General features: G+C 36.2%; 1 protein-coding gene across 1 annotated transcript in view; it reads left to right on the top strand.

Moving 5' to 3' along the window:
- Window positions 1–21,640, top strand: part of SV2C (synaptic vesicle glycoprotein 2C) — a 116,125-nt gene that overhangs the window by 78,352 nt on the left and 16,133 nt on the right. The window contains exons 5-12 of the mRNA XM_010392761.4: window positions 6,912–7,045; window positions 7,201–7,290; window positions 11,525–11,635; window positions 13,397–13,485; window positions 13,838–14,002; window positions 16,865–16,998; window positions 18,275–18,478; window positions 19,365–19,524. Coding sequence (XP_010391063.1) covers window positions 6,912–7,045; window positions 7,201–7,290; window positions 11,525–11,635; window positions 13,397–13,485; window positions 13,838–14,002; window positions 16,865–16,998; window positions 18,275–18,478; window positions 19,365–19,524 — 1,087 coding nt within the window. The remainder of the gene's footprint in view (window positions 1–6,911; window positions 7,046–7,200; window positions 7,291–11,524; window positions 11,636–13,396; window positions 13,486–13,837; window positions 14,003–16,864; window positions 16,999–18,274; window positions 18,479–19,364; window positions 19,525–21,640) is intronic.

Below are 21,640 nucleotides of genomic sequence, written 5' to 3' on the forward strand. Positions count from 1 at the left end.
CAGAAGTAGAGCACTGCAAACCTGTCTCCACTCCTCAAGAGTGGCATTTTTTGTTCCTTTCCACCAAGTGGAATGCTTTACTCTTAGCCCCTATTTTCATGAAGAGTCATATCGATGGGTGCAATGCATAGTTGAAGTTGGGATCAGTCTAGGAAAGGCTCACTAAATTCTGTATGATAATCACACATCAGCGAAGCACATCTCCTGTGTCAAAAGAGTATTGATTGGATAGCAACCCTCAGTCTCTTAGGAACGAGGTGCAAGTATCTCAAGAAACCATGCAGAAGGTTTTGTACAAAATTGATGTCTATCTTCGCCTGTGCCCCTTACGGGGTAATGGCTTTGCATTTCATGTCAATGTCTTTCTTTATGGATTTTATCAGTACAATCTCCTCTGAAACTATCTGTATTTTGGCTCTGATTAATATCTTATTTTTACCCTTTTTCAGTGTTACTGAGGTCTTACAGCCTTGAGTTAAGACTTAACCTGTGTAAGTATTAGTGTTCCTGTTTTATAACAGGACATAGAGGTGCATAATATAAATACACAGAAAACCACAATAAAGCACTACAGATTGGCAAAAACTTGCCACATGATTGGATGATGTTATGGAGAGTGGTGGCTTGGAGACAAACTAAATTGAATAAACAAACATAACTTAAGAGGCAGAGGAATCTTCATCTCCTGCCAACTGTTCTGATGTCAGCTAATTCTTACAACTACCATTCAAGGCAGAATGTTTCCTGCAAACTCTACTAAGACAAGACCTTTTTGTTTGTTTTTAACCTGCTATTTATATAGAGAGGTGATAATGTGTTTTAGCACTGCCTTACATCAGTTAAAATGGAATTTGTCCAGTTCTGTGCACTGTAGGCAAATGCTCTTGTTACTGTATCTTTCTCAGTCATATAGTAAGGGCTGAAGAGGCAGAAACAATTCTGAAAATGCCGTAAGCTGCTTCTTGTGAATGCACTTTACTCTTTTGCCACTGTTCATTATAACTATTGGAACAGTCATAACTTCTGAATAGTTGAGACAGTCCCCTGAAGGAGAGGATATAGGGTGACTATGTAGAAAATTTATAATGGTCAATTTAGTTGACCATTCAACTCTGGTTCTGTATAGCTTCTCTTCTACCCTGTTAGACTTCATAAAATATGAATGGATAATGAGTGATTTTGTCTTATTCATGTCTCTGTTTTATTTGGTTGGCCCAGTATCCTTCCCAGTAAAGAAGATTGAAGTGCATTCCTTTGTGTTCAGCTCAAGATACAGGCGTGCCATTCCCATTAGGCCCAGTAGTGGCAGAAGCCTACTGGTTTCCAAGACCATACAGGTTTTAATATTTATCTACTAGGGAGGCAAGAGAGATTCTTATTTCATAGTCATAGATAGACCAGTAATTAGACATTCTTCACTACTTCTAGCGCCTGCCAAGATTAGATGGATTACATGACTGGACTACTGGGTACCTGCAGTTCTCCTATTAGGGATACTGCTTTAATTTTCATATATGATTAAGTCTGTTCATCTCTTCTTCATTTTAAGTATTAACTTCTTGGCTGCATCGGCTACTGTGCATCGCCTCATCTTAATACAGCCATATATCAGGCCAAATGAAAGTCAGATTTCAGACAGACCATTTCAAACCATGCACACAACGACTTACAAATTTCCCTTACCTTTCCCCCACACCTACCTCCATGCCAGCATTTCTAAATATTCTGATTTAAAACTCATTTTTATGGGTTCTTTTTTTCCTATCAGGCCTCATATATTAGCATCTCCATGTCAAGGAAACAAACCTACAGCTCTGTTGATATTCTGCAGAGCATACATAAAATTACATGAAAGTCTGACTTGTCATTACTAAACCTCAAATTTTGGAAACATATCATACCATACCATTGTCTGAAGTATGAGGATACACAAACTTCCTCCTTAATGAAAAGTAAACTGCAGTGCTGTGCAAGAGTGTGTTTGATGGTATTTGAGAGCAAATTATTTTCTATGCAAGATCAGTTCTTCTTTCAGCTGTCCTAGGGATTGTCTGAATAGCAGATACTGCTACTGGAGTGACTGAAGACCTGATTTTCTAAGGTCTTCAGATAAATATCAATGCCAGCACAGTGAGGAGTTACATGTCTGTGCTTACAAACCCCCTCCACTGTGTCAGAGGAAATGTGTCTTTAGAAAATGCTTTGTTCCTTCTCATCACAGTTTTAAGTGCCAGCAGACCGAGTCTAATGTGTTTGCAAAATACATCTGTTGAACACTGCTACTTTCTTCTCCCACTGAACTGGTGATCCTCAAGGGCTAATTGCCCTTGTGGCTAGAGAGCCACACACCTTTGTTAAGTTGCCTCAATCATGGCCTGACACACTTCGGCTATTTAATTTCCAAATTCCTTCTTCAGAAATTACCAGCAGCTGACCTGCTGAGACTAGGTTTGTAGAGTATCTAACTATCTATACAGGCTAAAAATAACACTGCTTTTCCCATGTGATATTAATAATTTAATCACAGAAAAGACAAATGTTCTATTTTGTGCTACTGGAATTTCACAGTAATACAACAGAGAAGAACTCTGGAAACATTATTTCTGCAACGGTTTAAAATAATGTTTTTCATCCAGTTTTGTAAAAATGTCTAACAGAGCTTCCTCAGCTACGTAATTTACCTGAACCTTTCTCTTTTTTTTCAATTTCAGCAGTATTTCACCATTATTCTAATGTGTAGCACTACAATAGAGGGGCTCAAATCCTAGATAACACTGACAGTTAAACTTGGTAATGCCAGGGCAGAAAAAATATAAGTGCAATAATAAGGTATTTAAGTGATGCAAGCTTCAAAATATTTCCAGTACTTAAAATTTTGCTTTAGCTTAGACTTGGGAAATACTCAACAACAGCATGTGATAGTAAAAGTCTCCCTGCAATAGTTTTAAGCTTTATTTGTTTTGAGTACGGTAACAGTGCCACCATGTGACAATTTAGAGCAATCATGCTTGTTAGTTACTGTAAGTATTTCAAACAAAAACATTGAGAATGAAGGCTAGAAAGCTGACTTCTGACCAAAGGTGGTGTGTTAAAACAGAAATAAGAAAAGCTATAAAATAATATAAATTATTATTCAGAAGAATCTATGAAGTCTATGAATTACTGTAAATTCCTTAGTTTGCTTTCTCTCCTATCCTTAAAGTATATTTCTGCATCTACTCCCTACTTTGATCTACTAAAAGACAGAAATCTATGAAAATTCGGGTTTTGGCAATTTATGACACTGCCATGAAATTAGTTCCTCTTATTCATACTGAATGACTAACAAAAATTGTCAAAATGCTCAGCCTTTAGCTAACCATGCCATAAAATCACAGTATTTGATTGGATTTTCTTTGTCAACTTTAGTGTCTTAGAAAGGTGTTCGTAAGCTTATTCCTCTAGTATATATATAGAAACCGTCTCCTTGCCAGCCAGTACTTGTATAGAGCCTCTGGGCACCCGTGTTTTTCATTGCCCACATTGGGCTTTAGTGTAACATGTATGAATCTGTAGAGATCTGTCATGTTCCTTGTAGCCCGTATTGTGGAAAGTTAAGCAAATCATCCCCATAAATCTGCTCTCAAGTAACATATCTACTGTAGTAACATATCCTTGTGCTTGAAGATACTTGCTGTTTATCAGGTACTATACATTTATAAAATTCATCTTAATGTGGACAGGTTTCCCTCTATATATTCAGAAAGTCTATGACAAGTGTTCTCTCCTTTGGAGCAAGAATTTTAAAATATCCATTTGATATATTAATATTATGGAGCTGTTTTGTGAGACAAGATTTTGTTGACATTGAGTTCAACTCATAAATTAGTGATTGGATATAGATTAGCATCTTGTACATTTTGATTTTGCTCCGCTGTGTGCTCCTGTGTTTCTGTAATCAGTAATTGCCATGTCTGTGATTCACTTGGCCTTTTCCAGCAGCCAGGAAAGCAGGAGGGTGGTATTTAGCACAAAGGTTGCTGCAGCAGCTTCAGATTCAGCCATGACAGATTTTGGTTTGCTCTACAGTACATTATTTCCAAGATGCATTTAGGCCAGATGATTTGCAATTCATAAAACATTGGGACTTGTCCCCATTCTCAAGATTAATGACTCTTAAATACAGCATAGCCAGGGAGCAAGGGTGAAGGTCGGCTCCAGGTTGCTGAGCAATGCACTGAATGCAGCCATGTAGGGCTGCTGTGCCTTTGCTACTGTGCCATAAATCAGGGGAGAAGGAGATTGAATTACAGCCAAGAACACAATTTCATTTAGTTTCAAGACTTATGTACAAAAGGAATGAAAGCCACTTTGTGAGCTAAATTCAGCGCTGCTTTAATGGCTCCATTTTCTAGATTAGCTCATGACCTGGGAAAAAGGATATGTTAAGTATAGGAATAAATCCAAACTTGCTCTGCATTTGAAATATATTTGTTTTGCTGATCTAGCACTGGAATAGATGGGAGGAGCAACCTCCAGAAAGCTGTGTTGCAGCTTGGACTTTTTTTCTACAAATTGCTTTTTATAATCCTGACATTCCCCTTTATCATTAATTCAGCAGATACATTAAATCACAAGATAAATTGCAGCAGCTAATACAGTATGTAGAGAAAAAGATGGAATAAAAGCAATAAAAACTGTAATGAACATTTCACTTGACATGTGTTTTGAGGTATTTTGAGGTATTCAAAATATTCAGGTATTTTGAGGAGTAAAAAAGGTGTTTTGTAGGTTGTCACAATGACAGTGGCATGAACAGTGCATCTATTGCTTTAAATTAAGTGTAGTACGGTTCACTTATATTAATAAATGACAATTAAAAAATAAATTACCAACAGCATTTTCCAGGACTAGCTACAGAGCACAAGATGTTGCTGTTGCTTTATAACAGGTATAAAGCCAGGTTGATTTCATTTACTGCAGAACTGCCCTTTGTACAGAACAATCCCATAAAACATGAACTAGAGCAATGAAAGGCAGATTACCTGACTATACTGGTGGCTTTGTGTATTTCTGGAACAGTTTCTAATAACAAAAGCTGGTACCTTGACAGATACTGAACTTTCTGAAAGATGAAAACTCCCATCCTGTGCTCCCTTCCCTGCAGCACTAGCAGTTGCACAGCTGCCCAGAGAGTCAGATCAACTCACTGATCAGACCAAAAAGTATCATTTTACAAATTCTGCATCAGGTGATTTTGTTCTATATTTTAAATTATGTAATGAAGAATATGATTCTAATGATTAGAATAAAATATGTTTACAACAGCCAAAACACATGTGTGGTTTCTGATTGCCTAATTAACACACTGTAAACATTTTATTTATTTCCTTCCCTTCACAATTTAGATGTAAAATACATCCATATTATTTAAGATTTGAAATCCCATAAAATCAAATGTTAATATTTTCCAAAAATCAATGAAGAGTGAATTCTAATACACTTTTATGCCTTTCATTTTGGTTTGTTTACATGTTTATTCTTAAATTTTAATTCCAGGTTTTATTTTGGAATAAAAATTAACATTAACTTTTAGACATCCTTGTTTAGTTGGAGGGACATTTGGAGCACTAAACTATGTCTATATGGAGCCTTTCTTGAAAAAAATAATGTGGGATTCCAAGATCATTGTCAATACTCTTACTGATTTTATCCCTTTCTCCCTGCGGTAAAGGTGGCAGTGCTAAACAAGGCTGTAGAGCAAACTGATATAATTTCAGAAACATAGGATGTTCATAGGAGACCAGAAATAAATACATTCTCACATCTTGATCAGCAAGATGTTTCACCAAACCATTGATAAAGAATAAAAATAAATTGACAGGATTTTTCATGTGGTAGTATGCAAGTACTTTAATATGAGAAAGAATTTTTTTTCCAATAATGTGTTTATGATCCACAGCATAGAATCTTTAAATTCCAAAACACACTTTAGATTTCTCAGATAAATACCTCCCTTGGAGAGCTATTTAAAAGGCCATTTGATATGATGTTCTTCCAGTTGCTTACTGACATTCAGACAGATTCAATCAACCATGTCTTTTGCCTAGAAAAATCAGATAGCAAATAATATATCAGATTAACCCAGTACATCAGTTCTTTGATTACCCAAGATTTCATTTTCTTCCAGTAACGTCTTCTGTCCTTTACCATTATTCTTATCTTCCACTCATCTTTTAATAAGTTATCCTTGAAAATTTTACTTGAAAATTTCCACTGTACTGAAGCCAGAATAAAAGGCCAGGTAGTTACCCAAATAATACTTTTCCCTTTCTTAAGATAAATTCTTAGTTTTCTTACAATTATAACATTTCAAGAGTCCAGTGATAATACACCAACCAACCAGATATTTTATTAAAATGCTGAACTACGAGCCCTCCAGTTTCACATAGGTGATTCTTATTAAGTGTTGAAATCAGCTTTGTAGAAACAGCTAATATTAAGGAAAGCTATGCAATTCCATAAAATATATAATACGAGTGTAGATTTTTAAGTCTCTCCAATTCCATTGTTCATAAAAAACCTATTTCTTTGTATATGTATTCTTATGCATGGTGATGATGTCCCTGTTTGGTTCACATAACTGCCTTAATACAGATTTTGCTAAGAGAATCGAAAGAAGCTTCTTCATCCCTGCATAAGAAAGTCTTTCATCCATAACAGAGCCATTTTCCAGCTTGACTAGTCAGATGCAAGAGGCTAAAAGTCATAGTGCAAAATTATTTTTTAGATGATCGATATTTGTGGAAATATATCAGTCAGGCTTCATTTAAATATAGGTATAATTTTGCATCTCCAAGAAGCAGCATATATAGGATAACACGTATAATACTCCTTATTTGTCTACATTTCATGAATTTCTGCTTCCACAGGATGGAGTTTCAGCATGGGCTCTGCCTACCAGTTCCACAGCTGGCGAGTATTTGTGATTGTCTGTGCGCTGCCCTGTGTCTCTTCTGTGGTAGCCCTCACCTTTATGCCGGAAAGCCCACGGTTCCTGCTGGAGGTATAACTTTCCAAACGGTTTCTAGATTCCAGTTAAAATTATTTCTGTTTTATATCATGACCTCTACCAAACAGGTATTTAGATGGTTCAGGGACTATACTGAGTAACTTAATTTCTATGTGTGTTGTGCTGAAATGTTTTGTTCTAATATTTAGGTTGGAAAACATGATGAAGCTTGGATGATACTGAAGCAAATTCATGACACGAACATGCGCGCTCGTGGTCAGCCTGAGAAAGTCTTCACTGTGAGTACTGCTTTTAAAGCTAATCACCTATCACATCAGCAACCCTGCTGACTGGTGAGGTCTGGAGGTCTTAAGCAATCAATATTAATATTCTAAATGACTAAGCCAATTTTTTGCACTCTAAATACCTAAATGATTGTGCCTAATCCGAAATACCTAAAATATTGTGAATTCCTACTGAACTTGTTATATATACAACATCTACTAAGATATCAGCCTTTGGCCAGGATATTCACGGGTGTATGAACCCACAGCATGATAATTTTATCTGGTGTACCAAGATACTTAATAGAGTCCATCTGTGTTATATTTATTAATATTTCACCCTTAGTAATAACAGTAGGCACATAGAAGTCCAAATTAGTTAGCTGTTGTGTTTTTTAGGATTTGGAATTTTTTTTCCATTTTTATCAGGTAAAATAATGATTTTAAAAGCTACATTTTCACTTCTATGAAATACTAATTTCAAACATTTAATATTCTCAAAATGTCTTGGAAGCTCAAATTCATTTTGTTGAGGCCTAATTATAAAGCCCTATTTAAAGTATTGATGGGTTGTTTCTATTGGAAGAGAAATTGCCAATTCAAAAATGGAATGTTTTTATGGCATCTTCCTCATTTATGAAGACTATACACAACAATCTTGTCTTCCTGGATACAGTGGGATCAAACAGCACTTTCTTTCTTTGAAATCCAGTCGGCCTCTCCAGCTTGTACAGTGCTGTGGTAGTATGTGCACTCTGCTCCCTCAGAGCCATGTGTGGGATGTTTTTCCTCTTCCAGAAGCTTTCTTCTTACTATAATGCACATATAATTTAATTAAGAAATCCTCTCAAAGGTTCTCTTTAGGAATGACCATCTGACCACATAACTTTATTCCACTGAGACTTGCAGTTTGTTGCCTTGGATGTAGTTTCTATTGCTTCCATTTAAATTTTTCCACAAAGAAGCACAAGAATTCCTGTATTTTTCTTGAAAGAAGGCTGGTTAGCACACTTACCATGACAAATCCACATTTATTGGTACACTGGTGACCTACCTCTAATCCCACCTAATCTAATATTTTATTTTGTGATTTAATTTATGAGTAAAGGGATTTGCCTAACGCCATACAGCTATGGCGTAATTTCACAATTGGCTCTTGCTGATCCGAGCTGCTTTCAGGCAGAATAAGCCTGCTCCTGGTAACTCCAGGGGAGGTTTTTTTGCCACTATTGATATTCATTGACTCATTTCTCAGTCAGCCACAGCACTGGCCCTGTCCCCCTTTAGTATTGGTTTGGGCACAAGGAATAAGACAGAAATGTGCTGGGAGAAAATGTGGGAGGAAGGACAAGCCTCTCACGTCACTTTGACGTAATTGTAATCAGGTCCTAAAGCAGCTGTGGAGAAGAAAACAAAGCACATGCTTGTTGTTTCCAGCTCATGTGATCTAACAAGTCTTTGTCTCTGTGGTTGTTAAAATGTGACACTCAACCACTTTATCTACAGTTATTTTTGTAAATTGATCAGCCATTAATTTTGCCAGTTTCTGCCTTGAGCATTAGGGAAACTCAACCCCATATATCGAGATTAGAAATACTGTGCTGTGTGTCAAGGTTAGACATATACAGACATCCCTATTTTTAGCTACCATTAATATGATTAGAAAATGCATCATTCTCTTCTTATTGTAAAACATCACCACTTCATCTCATAAAACCCAGAAAGCAAAGAATTTATGCATAATTTTTTTGACATATCCTTTTTGTTTCTTTTTTTTTCTAAATTAGTCCTTGATATTGTGATATTTTGTCTCAGTAATTTATTCACATAATTCTCCTAAGCTTTCTGTACTTCTCCTCTGCTTATCCAATGCCATTCCATGACTTAACACTTTACTATTTTCCTCCACTTCCTGTTGTTAGTTACATCAGACACATTTTGATAGTACGTTTTCTGACTCTAAGGATGATGTAACTTTTTCTCCATTACTAATATAGTTTTTTCTATAGTGTGATTTTCTTTTATGCATTTTCCTGTATTGTATTGATTTAGTATTTTTCTAGAAGCTTTTTTTCACAAGTTATGTTTATTCTTTTTACTTATATTATTGAGGGGATTATCTTCAAGCCTTTAGAAAGAGACAGCATCAACTGACAAGCAGTTGGGTTTAGAGTTAATCCAAAATGGAGTATTCTGGTTCCTGAATTAGTTGAGTGGGTGGCTCTTCATACTTTGGAGAATTTCTCCTGAAAGCAGTGACACTAACAGAGATGGTAATAAATTGAAAGTATCATCAATCATGGAACTACCCAAGTTAAATGTTTATGTACATGCTTTATTATCTTCCTGGGTTTTTAAAATACATATTCATTAGATCTCTTGGTTTAAAGATGTAAAAAAAAAAAAGCTTTGCATCCTTAAAACCAAAATTTTCTCTACTCCTCCATTGCCATGTATTAATTCTTTTTCCTGCAAATATTTTTCTTTGCAAAAAGTCTTGATTTTTTAAAATTTAAAAACATTACATACGTCAAACCATTGCTTTTAAACAGAAGCATCATTTTCATTAAAATAGGTTTTCTTTTCTGAGTTTGGTTTTTTTTCATTCTTCATATACTGACATGCTGAATTTGCATGGTCCAGATGGACTGTTGTCCTGACTCAATAGGACTTTTCATATGTTAAAGAACCACCAAGGCCAGGGAACTTTTGTCTGCAGTCACATACAGGGGTCCTAGGATACATGTTTCCCCCAGTCTCCACAGCTCCAACTGAGTCAGGTGCCCAGTATGGTGAAAAGGCTGTCCCTGTGCCCACAAGAGTGGGATTCAAAAGGCATCCCCTTTCTGCCCAGAGGAGTGGTATGTAAGGATTTCTGTATGTAGGAGATATCAGATAAGTTTTGAGGACTTGACTCAGTCTTTTGTGTAACACATTTCATAAAAGCAGTTTAAGAAAAGCTTGAGATCGATGGAATGATGAGACAGGATTACTGGACGAGGCATGACAAGAAGGCTACAGGCTTTAGAAAAAGTCATGATCTGGCAAAACAGTGAGCTGTAGTACTTCAGAAATGAGGGCAGTTGTACCTCAAACTGCTCAGTGGGCTTTCCTATGTTCTTGTTCATGGGATGAGGCTGCTGTTGCATCTCAAACAGTATACATCTGTAAAAGCAGTAGGCTCAAAACTAGAGCTTTATCATCAGTATTGCTATTCCCTGATGCCCTGTAATCCAGTGTGATACATTGGAGGTGGGGGCAGGGGATGTGCCCATTCTGTTAAGAAGAAACACAAGCTATGGCTAACTTCAGAAACTGCAGCCAAACACCAGACACTCAGTCTCTTGCTCTCTCCTTCCTTCTGTGTCAGTCCCTTTCCCCATTTTATTCATTTTCTTTCTGTTCTCTCCTTGTCTTCTTTTGAGATAAACTGTGGATGAATACAATGCCTTTTGTGATATCACTATGAAGCTGGGATCAGAGCAGAAACTAAAAGCAAAACCATACAGTAGTGTAAGTTTATCAGATCCTGTGTCTGGAAGACCATGCAACACATCCTTGTTCTCCTACACAACTGAGTAAAAGTAAAAATTAGCATTGTAGGATGCATTACATTCTCTGTCACTGGTAATTCTGTATTTTTCCCTGATGTCTGTTTATCTCATTTCACTTTAGACAAGTAGGTGATTGTTCATAACAGCAATAACATGCTTGGTTCCAAATCATTTCACCTCATCTCTTCTTTCTTCTCTGTTTAACACTAGAGAAAAAACCAAAATAATAAAAAGTTTGTCCAACTACTAATTCATGACATTTTGAATACTTCTATTTTCATTGCTGTGTCTTTAATCAAAAGGCTTCCAACAATGTTGTGATAGCAAGTCGAAAACAATTTGAAGGCAAATTCTGGACATGGTTAACTGGTGTTTTAAATTAATCCTATCCTTTGTAGCATCAGAGGTATATAGAACACCACTCTAGAAGAGTATGGCAGCAACAGCTTATTGTAGCCAGAGGAACTTATTTCCTGCATATCTAGAGCTTTTCTGAAACAGTTGCATCCATAATGACTTTGGCATTACAATGTGCTACTATTCCTTTATAAATCTAAAGCATTTCTAGTGTAGACACAGGTTGAGTATCTGCTCATTTTTAGTAGACAGGGTGTAATAAACCCCACCAATACTCCTCCATAGGCAGTTCATGATTCTAGAAAATACAAATATTTTTGTTCTGTTTTTATTTCTAGGTTACCAGAATCAAAACACCAAAGCAGATAGATGAGCTCATAGAAATAGAGAGCGATACTGGAACTTGGTACAGGAGGTGTTTTGTAAGAATCCGCACAGAGCTGTATGGTGTAAGTAACATCTCTGTTCATTCTGTAACTACGTTCCTCCTTTTTAATTAACTTTCAGAAATGAGATGGATTTGCTGAGTTCCTGCTGTTGATAGCTGCAATGCTACATTTTCCATGCAACTGAGGGAATCAGGAACCAGTGTAAGATTTTGGTTTCCTGACCCAGAAAAAAATGCAGGTGAATCACAGAGCTTTATCCCAGCTTCAGAGGAGGAAAATGCTGCATCCATCCTCACAGAAGTGATAGCTAATAATACATACTGATAGACATAAAAAGCACAAAATAACTATGTATTGAGAATGTGGATCAATATTCCACATGAATATATTAATGAATAAATTGCATAAACTAATGCCTTTATAAGGCATTGTATCTGCATGTACTTTTTAGGTATGTCAAATGTTTTACCAGAAAAATATTTTAGAGCTACTTCAGATTTTAATACAAGCTTGCTGGCACTGTGCTCATTATCCTTTTGTTACTTTTTTTGTAAAAACAAAATTGCATACTATCTTTGAGCCTTGCAATGAAAATTGAAAAAAGCCTCATTAATTAATATTTTAGAAGTTCAAAACTGTCTTTTCACAGCTATTAAAAGTCTGTCATTTTAAGCTGTCTAGAACCATGATGAAGTGTTGCAAACCAAGGTTTGTCACGTTTTCCCCATGGAAAAGAAAAAATTCCAGGAACTGTCTACTTTTACAGTTACTGACCAAAAATGGAGCACTTGAAGATTGAAATAATATGCTTCAGCATCTTACTAAACCATCTTTTAAGGAGTTGCAGCTTGGTTGGCTCACATCCTTGTTACCTCACTAGACTAGACCCTGGGTCAGAGCACTTTCTACATTGCATGATGGGTGTTGGGGCCTCCTAGAACTCAACTCTTCTCTTCTCTTCTCTTCTCTTCTCTTCTCTTCTCTTCTCTTCTCTTCTCTTCTCTTCTCTTCTCTTCTCTTCTTCTCTTCTCTTCTCTTCTCTTCTCTTCTCTTCTCTTCTCTTCTCTTCTCTTCTCTTCTCTTCTCTTCTCTTCTCTTCTCTTCTCTTCTCTTCTCTTCTCTTCTCTTCTCTTCTCTTCTCTTCTCTCCTCTCCTCTCCTCTCCTCTCCTCTCCTCTCCTCTCCTCTCCTCTCCTCTCCTCTCTTCTCCTCTCCTCTCCTCTCCTCTCCTCTCCTCTCCTCTCCTCTCCTCTCCTCTCCTCTCCTCTCTTTAAAGGAAGGAGATCTTCTTGAAAGGAGAGAGGGGGAGAGATGAGAACACCATTATCAGTCAGCTCTACTATACTGTCTCTGACCTTGCGGTAGTCCTACATTATCCTCATATAGTTCAGGCATCAATTTCTAGCCATGGCAGGTTATGATCGATCACACTCTGATTGTATCCCTGTTTAATTATGGAATATAGTCTGTCTAATACTGGGAAGTGAGAAGGAAATATTTCTGAGAAAATCCTTGATTTATTTGAGAAAGTAAAATGAAGCTGGCTAGAGATTAGGAAAGTTTGAGGTGATCAGAGTAAGGTTGAATTAATGTATACAGTCCACGCTGGTTAGAAAATAATTGACATGAGCCTACAATATGTTCTTGCAGCTGAGAAAGCAAATCACATCCTGGGCTACATCAAAAGAAGTGTGGCCAGAGAGCTGATCTGCTGTCTCTCATGCCCTGCAGAAGCAATCAAAGAAGAATCAAAAATTTTCTAGCCTTTAAGAAAGTTGTTCAAAATAAAATGTAAATAAATGTGTTTTGTAACGATTTACAGATTTGGTTGACGTTTATGAGATGCTTCAACTACCCGGTGAAGGATAATACAATCAAACTTACAGCTGTATGGTTCACCCTGTCTTTTGGGTAAGAGTGGTTGAGATTAAACCATTTTTTATAGCCTTGACAGACATAAAAATCATCTGCATGTAAATTTCTGACACTATGATCATCTGTTTTATTCAGGATCTTTCCACAAAATGTTATATTTGTCAGTTAGTCTGTTCTTGGTTGAAACCGGACTGATCAGGAATAACTTTTTTGAAAACTGACATCTTCTGGTGTCAGCATCTTTCAATAATTTTATTTTATGGAGCATTTTATTCTAATGGAGCAACAGCTCCATCACATAAGTGGCCAAGAGAGCTGCTCGTTCACACCTCACACAGATTTCTGAATGAGTGAGATTAGTGCCTGAAATTTTTCTGTGTTTTCACAGCTACTATGGCTTATCTGTCTGGTTTCCTGATGTCATTAAACATCTGCAGTCCGACGAATATGCATCCCGAGTGAAACATTTCCGCAATGAGGAGGTCTCACATTTTGTCTTCAACTTCACACTGGAAAATCAGATTCACAGCAATGGAGAATACATCAATGACAGGTTTAGAGATTTCCTAATATCTTGGCTTAGTTGGTAAACAGATGCATGTTTTAAAGCTCATCCTAATAACCCAGTTTTTTCCATGAGGTAATGATAGATGGTTTTGTTACTCTTTAGTGAATATTTATTTCTGTTCTTAATTTCTTATGACTCATGAGCATGGGGAGAAATGTACATGCCCTGGTGGTTCCTGTGTGAGGATCCACCATGCAAACCCAGCTTCCTTGTCATCCTGAAAAACAGACCAAAAAGCCTGAGTCAATTTTACTTCCTTTCACAGTGGGATTCAAAGGTTTTCAGATCCAACATATGCAGTATATTGTAGGGGGCTGGGGAAAGATGTACTTTCATCTCTGTTGCTTGTTGTTTTTTATTGATGAAAGATGCTTCTGTGAAAATGCTGAACACTGAGAGGTTAGGATCTTATCAAAGAAAAATGAAATCTGAACATTACTGTAAACCAATAAAAAGCATGAACAGCTCTGAAATGGGAAACAACACTCTGGCAATGCTGTGTGAGATTTTTTTAGCTGAAGGCAAATATATTAAGGCTCTATCTAGACTTCACAAATAGCTAGATAACTTAGCAGAAAATTAAACCCAGCTGGTTTACGTATCTGGTTTCTATTAAGAAACGTACAGAACAACCATATGAATGGTCTGCTAGAAGTCATGATAATAAGCAATTACTATTTCCATAGGAAAATCTATATGTAAGTGAATAAAACTGATTATTTTGTGATGATGTAGTAGTAGTAGTAGTAGTAGTAGTAGTAGTAGTAGTAGTAATAGTAGTAGTGGTAATAGTTGAGTTTTGACATAAAGGTTTATGTATTGAAGAAAAAAATAGCAGTTATTTAATTTTTAGCCTAGCCATAGCTTCCAAGTCCTACTCCTTTCCAGAATGTAGATGGTCTCCTTAAATCAAAGAACTGTCAGTAACTTGACAGTAACTGACAGCACACTCTCAGCTGAGGTTCTATCAATTTAAGCAGATTATTCTTGTAAAACATTAAATCTTACATTAATTTGTGCTAAATCAGTAATTTACTCTTTCAAATGTGCAAATTTAATACACCTCTGACAGTTATTTGAGATTCACAGAATGTTTTCCAAGAGGTATGAACCCATTTGATGTCATTCCTTCATAAATGTTTCAATACCATACTCACCCTCAGTCTCAGTGTTTCCTTCATGTTCTTTCTTAATGAGAAGATCCATCAATACTTGACTTTTTAATACATTGCTTTCCTGATGGGTTTTAATTCAAATCAGTGTGACACCAGTTTTAATGTAGTCACATGCTTCCTGTCCAAAGGTAAAAAGTGCATCAGAAGAATGTAGAACGTGTAGTCTGTCATCTCTGTTTCAACTGACTAATCTAATCACTATATTTTCTTTGTTCTCCTCTGGAATAAGTCTACATTTTAGAATGGAAAGTGCTGTATGAAAAATGATAATGAGTTGACACCGAGCTCCAGCCTGATTTTAATCAGTCTGTCACAAATGAGAAATTATATAGTAACTAAAACTAATGGACTGAAAACACTATTCTTCTTCAATACAAAAAGAGAATTCATTAGTTAGTAAGTCATTTACTGTGAAAAATACTACTAGCTTTTCCTCTCCTTTCTCATAAAGATGTGGTTCCAGCAAATTTATTTGTGAGAGACTCTAATTCTTGCTCCTTTGTAGACAGCATATTTTTCTGAATGTTCCTATTCCTGCTATTACTCTTCTTATAAGAAAAATACTTAGCTAGTGACCCCAGGTTTAATTAGAATAAAGCCAGGTCTGTGTTTGGAAGATTTTTCCATTTTAACAGATCTTATCGACATACAACAATTAAAGCATTGCTTTTCAAACTGTTGCCACTTTCAAACTACTTCCAGAAAAACTGCCCTTTTTTTCCACATCTTCACACGTGTGAAATGAATGACATCACAAAAATAATGATGTATTTCTATATCTTTGTTGTGGTTGCTGTTGTTAGCATAATCGTGTTACTTGGCAGAATTTTATTTTAAAAGTCTTACAGCATTGTTTTAGTCTAGTGACATTGAGGTAGAATGTTACTGTATGTAATATACTTTGTCACTGATTTTTCTATTAATATTTTGATAAAACCTGTAGGTGTTAAATGAGAGTCAGTAGGAAGGAGGATGTTCAGAAATAAAAAACAGCTACCAGCAAATTGTTTATGCCAGTTTTATTTACATAGTAATTATAATTCCAACTGCGTCCATAGGCACAGGAGTAATGAGGACACACGTTTGGATGTCTAGCTGTGTAACTGGCAATGTAATTTTTTATTCGTGTTATAACCATTTTGTGAAAACAATTTTTAAACTTGGACCGGTATGATCTGTATTTGAGCATAACTGAGTAACCAGTGTATTCATCTGACAAATCAGGATTCTTTGACAAATTCTTTCTTTTCAGCTTGTTTGTATTTGCAAGTGCTTATTTATTCCCAGGGACTGAATTTCTGAAGCAGGATCTCCCTGTTTCCAGGTGTAATGTCAAGTTACTAGCAATTGTGATTTTACAAGGCTGTTCCATGACTGTCATGACATTGTTTTTGATTGATGACTAAGGACAAGTAACAACAGAAATATTATCAAATAAATTATATTACCAGTTAGGGCCAGTAACTGTGTGCAGCTATTTGTCTCACTAATTCTTCTTCTGAATAATAGTATTCTAGAGTGAGTTAATCATTAATCATACCTGCAAAATGCATCAAAGGAACCATTTTTACAGGGGTTGAGAATTTTTAGCTCTAAATAGCTGCATCAGCTTGATCTGTTGCTATTTCTAAATTATGACAGTAGACTGACAGGAATTCTTTGTATTGGGCAGGTTTATTATGATGAAGTTTAAATCAGTAACCTTTGAAGATTCACTCTTTAAGAACTGTGTGTTTGAAGACATTACTTCACTGAATACATACTTCAGGAACTGTACTTTTGTTAATACCACCTTCTACAACACAGGTATGAGAAAAAGCCTCAAATGCCCATTGATTAGCTGCATGTTCTCATCTTACATTTATAATTTCTGGATTTCTAATAAAACATAGAAGAAGTCCTTTGGTAAGGAATAATAATATATGAAAAGCAATCAGCTTGTTACAACAGAGAAGTGAAAGGATCTCACTACGAGAGATACTGCAGGCCTAATACTGACTCAGATAATAAATGATTTATTTTATTAACATAATATATTATTTTTTTTTAATCTTTAATTTCAACCATCTCTAAAGAGATTCAGTCTGGAGAGAAGAAAATACATTTACTGTTTTACTGGTAGCCTTAACTACTGTATTTTTATTTAGTCCAAAAGGGACTGGTGAAATACTTTGTTCACTGTGCTTGCTGTGGCAGGGGAATCTGAGTTTAGGATTCAAACTACCTAATCTGTAATCATTCCCAATCTCCTAAGTATTTTGACAAAAATACGAGTCCATATTTTCCTATGTTTAAACAGAAGACTTCTTTTTTCCCAGTTTAATAAAACATAACTGAAAGTAGAACATGGCCAACTAAGCTTGTTGGAAAGATAGGGCACTTCTTCCTGCTTTCCTGTAACTTCAGCAGTCATAATAAATAATAATAAATAATAATAAATAGACCTAGGTTTCACAGCAAGCAATAATATTTATGTGGAAGGAAGGTATTCTTGGTTCAGGTTTATAAAGCTGGCAAGAGGAATGGAGTAAAAACAGAAATATAAGGCTAGTCCTGTGGAATGGTATTGGCAGAAGAATTAACTACATAGAGTAACTCATCCATGGACAAGCTGAAGACCATGAGGCCCTCTCAGAAACAAAAATCAGTTTAAACTGAATTCCACAGTAGTATTTCACTTAAAGGAAATCAAACCAAACTGAGCATGAGTGACAGTCTCATCAGGAAATAGAAGGCCTGATACTGAGAAGGACTGAGTCATAGAAACTCATGGACACCCAGTGCTTTTTATGCAAGACCAGGTGGTGCTGAAAGGCCTTAATGAAATACAGTTCAAGCAGGGTAAAATACAGCAATATAACTTCCTAATTCTGGCTTTAGTTGGTCCTTTCCAAGAGCTCTGCAAATTTTTCTAGTGAGATAAAAAACTATCAAAATGAAGAGCAGTAACTAGCCCCCTTTTTGCAAAGCTGTGAAAGCTCCAAGTTGTCATTAAATTGGCTTGAACTTGAAATGTTTTTAATCAAAAGTTACACATGGAGTTGGCTGTTAGCTGAAATGTTTCTTTTTCTTCTTTCCACAGATCTCGAGCAGTATAAATTTGTTGACAGTGAATTGATAAATTGCACATTTTTTCACATCAGGACAGGATGCCAGATTTCTTTTGATGATGACTACAGTGCCTACTGGATCTACTTTGTTAATTTCCTGGGAACTTTGGCAGTGTTACCAGGAAATATTGTGTCCGCTCTCCTGATGGATAGAATAGGACGGTTAACGATGCTAGGTAGGGGCTTCACTTTGATACAAAGTCAAAAGTAACATGTTCTCTTTCCAATGAATTTGGCTCAGCGAAAGGAAAAACATTCTTTCTGCAGATATGTCATTTATGTGACATCATAAGTATGGTTTTTAAAAGTCCCCAGTTTAGAAACTGTAGGAAAAAGGGGCTCTGTAGCCACCTCTGCTACGCCACATTATCAGTCCTTGCTCTTCCATGCAGGTATTACAAGACCATTACCTAGACATTTAGAATGATATTTTGGAGCCTGATAACCATTGGTTTATCTCTGCTCTAGCTGAAAGTAAAGCAAGGTGTGCACAGGTGACCCTCAGGTAGTGGAGCAGCTCCTGGAAAGTATCAGCTGTTCTTTGTCTGTTATCTATTTTGCAGAGGAGCACAGTTGAAAGGTATCTCCTGTGGATTGTCTACAATGAGAGATCTGTTTTCAATTTACTTAAATAACTATGTGGTAGTTCATGGTCTTAATTTTCTAGGAGAATATATAAATACAATAAAATAAATACAATGTTTTTATTATAATATATGGACATATATATATTACATATATAATATATAATTGCAAAAGATGATAAACAAAGAATAATGGGGGTAGTTTTCCTCAGACACCTTGCTTTGGGAATTCAAAAAGGCTTAATACTTTGTGATATGTTCTGATATTTGAGGAGTCATATTTTTTCCTATGTGCTCCTTCCTTCAGCATTTTTCTTTCTGACTGGCCTTATCAGTAGAGGAGGTCTCTTTGGTTCTTAGCTCAAATATTTGGGTCACTTATTTAGCTACTCTCTGTGCATAGAAATATTAGACAAAACAAAGATTATTCTTTAAATCCAACTCTATTACATGCTTGTTTCACTTGCCTTGTACCTAGGTGGTTCCATGGTTCTTTCTGGCATCAGTTGTTTTTTCCTGTGGTTTGGGACCAGTGAATCCATGATGATAGGTATGCTGTGCCTCTACAATGGCCTCACCATCTCAGCATGGAACTCTCTAGATGTCATTACTGTGGAGCTGTATCCTACAGACAGAAGGTATGTGCAGATGCACCTCCCCTAACCTCACATACTATGTACCAGCAGAAATGGCAAATAGAAATTATTATGTATGAGCCTTGCAGAGGTAGTGCTGTTTTGAGAGGACCAAATGAATAATTTGTCCTATGAAAAGACAAGGGAAACAATGAGGGATTTGGAGTGATTTAGAATATATTTTGCATCAAATATCACCTAATCAGGAAAATACCACTAATGTAGTTTCATGTGAAAACAGAAGGTCTAACTGCTACTCTAATTTAAAACACAGCTAATGAGTAGTATTTCTGAAAACAATAATGGACTATCTCTGACTTTCCTCTAGTTCAACTGTCTATGAAGGCAGTAGTTGGTCCAAACCAGCAATACAGCTGCCTTTGTCTCTTGACTGTGAAATGGTGGGAATCAAGTATCACTCTCTGAAGCACCCTGAGCTGCTAATCAGTCTGCTATGAATTTGTATGCAGGGCCACTAGGACTGTACATTAAGTGAGCAAAATTACCTCGGGCACTGCTCTTGACTCTTCAGGGATCTTGCAGGAAATCTCAGGACAATTTTCAAGTCCTGCATTGCCACTAGAGGACATGGGTTGGGTTTTTTTCAGATACAGGGCACTTTTTAATCTTGACCTTATGTTGCTTAATGGACTGAAAGAAGAACTGATGAGTCATATTCTGCTGTATGGGAAATGCAAAAATGTAAAAGCTGCACTATCTTGAATAGCCTGGGATACTTCTTCCCTCTCAACTCCCTAAAAAAATTTATGTAAAATTGCCCAGATTTCTAACAAAGGACACCATGTCCTTTCTTTTGTTGCACTACTAATTATTATGTCATTCACTGGAAGTTTGAAATGCACTAAAAAATATTTCCAGTTTGTAAATGCATGATGCCTTGCTGGCAAGTGTAATTTTTTTGGAAAGGGGTTCCACTGTTGTCGATGAAGAGATATGGAAAAGTGTAGACTGATTTCTCTGTTTTGCCTTCATTGCCATTTTAAAATTATATGCTTCTTCAGACAAGAAATTGTTGTCTACAGCTGTAATTATATTGAATAGCGATACCAGGCTATTTATGAATCGCAAGCACTAAGCTTTAATATTAAGTACTAGTATTTTTATTACACCTCAGGAAATTGCTCTTCTGGCAAGAATTATTGCACCATCCAAAATGCTATGATATAATTCTAATAAATATCCTGTAGAAAAGACCATCTTTTGGGTATTCCTGAATGTAGCAGCCACATATATTTTCCTAAAATGAAATAAAGAAAAATAATTGGAAAAGTCATTGGTGTTAATGGAAAAAAAATTATTACTAGGAACGATAAAAAGAATGTAACTGATATCTATCTATATATATCTATACAGACGTTAAGGCATCTTTAGTCATTGTGCTTTAACGTTGTTTTTAGTAGTTTCTGCTAGCTTTGGGATTATGGCAATTTCTTACTCATCTTTTCTCTATGTAAACATCTTTTTTGATGTTTCAATGTTTGAAGCAGGAATAACTCTCTGGAAACAGAAACTTACTTGAAGCTGAGTTTTGGGGGTCTTTTTTACAACAAATCTGAGAAAAAACTTGTCTCTTTGTATTACAAGTACAAAAAGGCTGATAGGTGAATCTCCCTGTGCCTGGTAAGACACTGGTGACATATGCTGTAGATGAGATTTTTTCCCAGAAGTTCTGACAGTGATGGAACCATGACTGCTAGTTTTTGCCAGCTTGGTCATAAGTAAACAATCAATTCTACATTTTTTTTTTTAGACTGGAGCAAAGCTACTTCATGCTTTGTAGAACTTTTTGAAAATTAATACCTTCAGGGACTCAAATAACTTGCTTACCAGAATTTTTCTCTGATAAATTTTTTATCAGACTAGCATTGCCCACCTCTGACAGTCCTGTCTTTCCTTCTCAGACTCCTCTGATCTCCATAGCCAGGCACAGCTTGTCAGTTTGCTGGGAATTTCCAGCTTCTGCAAGTTACTGTAGGGCTGAACAGCCTTTCTCAGCATACATGGAACACAAAGCTTCCTGATCTGTTTTTGCATATGAAATCCTTTGTACTTAAGGTGATGCTCTCTTTTGCTACAAACCTGCACCCAGAGTGAATCT

The sequence above is a fragment of the Corvus cornix genome, chromosome Z, assembly GCF_000738735.6.
Source record: "Corvus cornix cornix isolate S_Up_H32 chromosome Z, ASM73873v5, whole genome shotgun sequence".
Classification (NCBI taxonomy): Eukaryota; Metazoa; Chordata; class Aves; order Passeriformes; family Corvidae; genus Corvus; species Corvus cornix.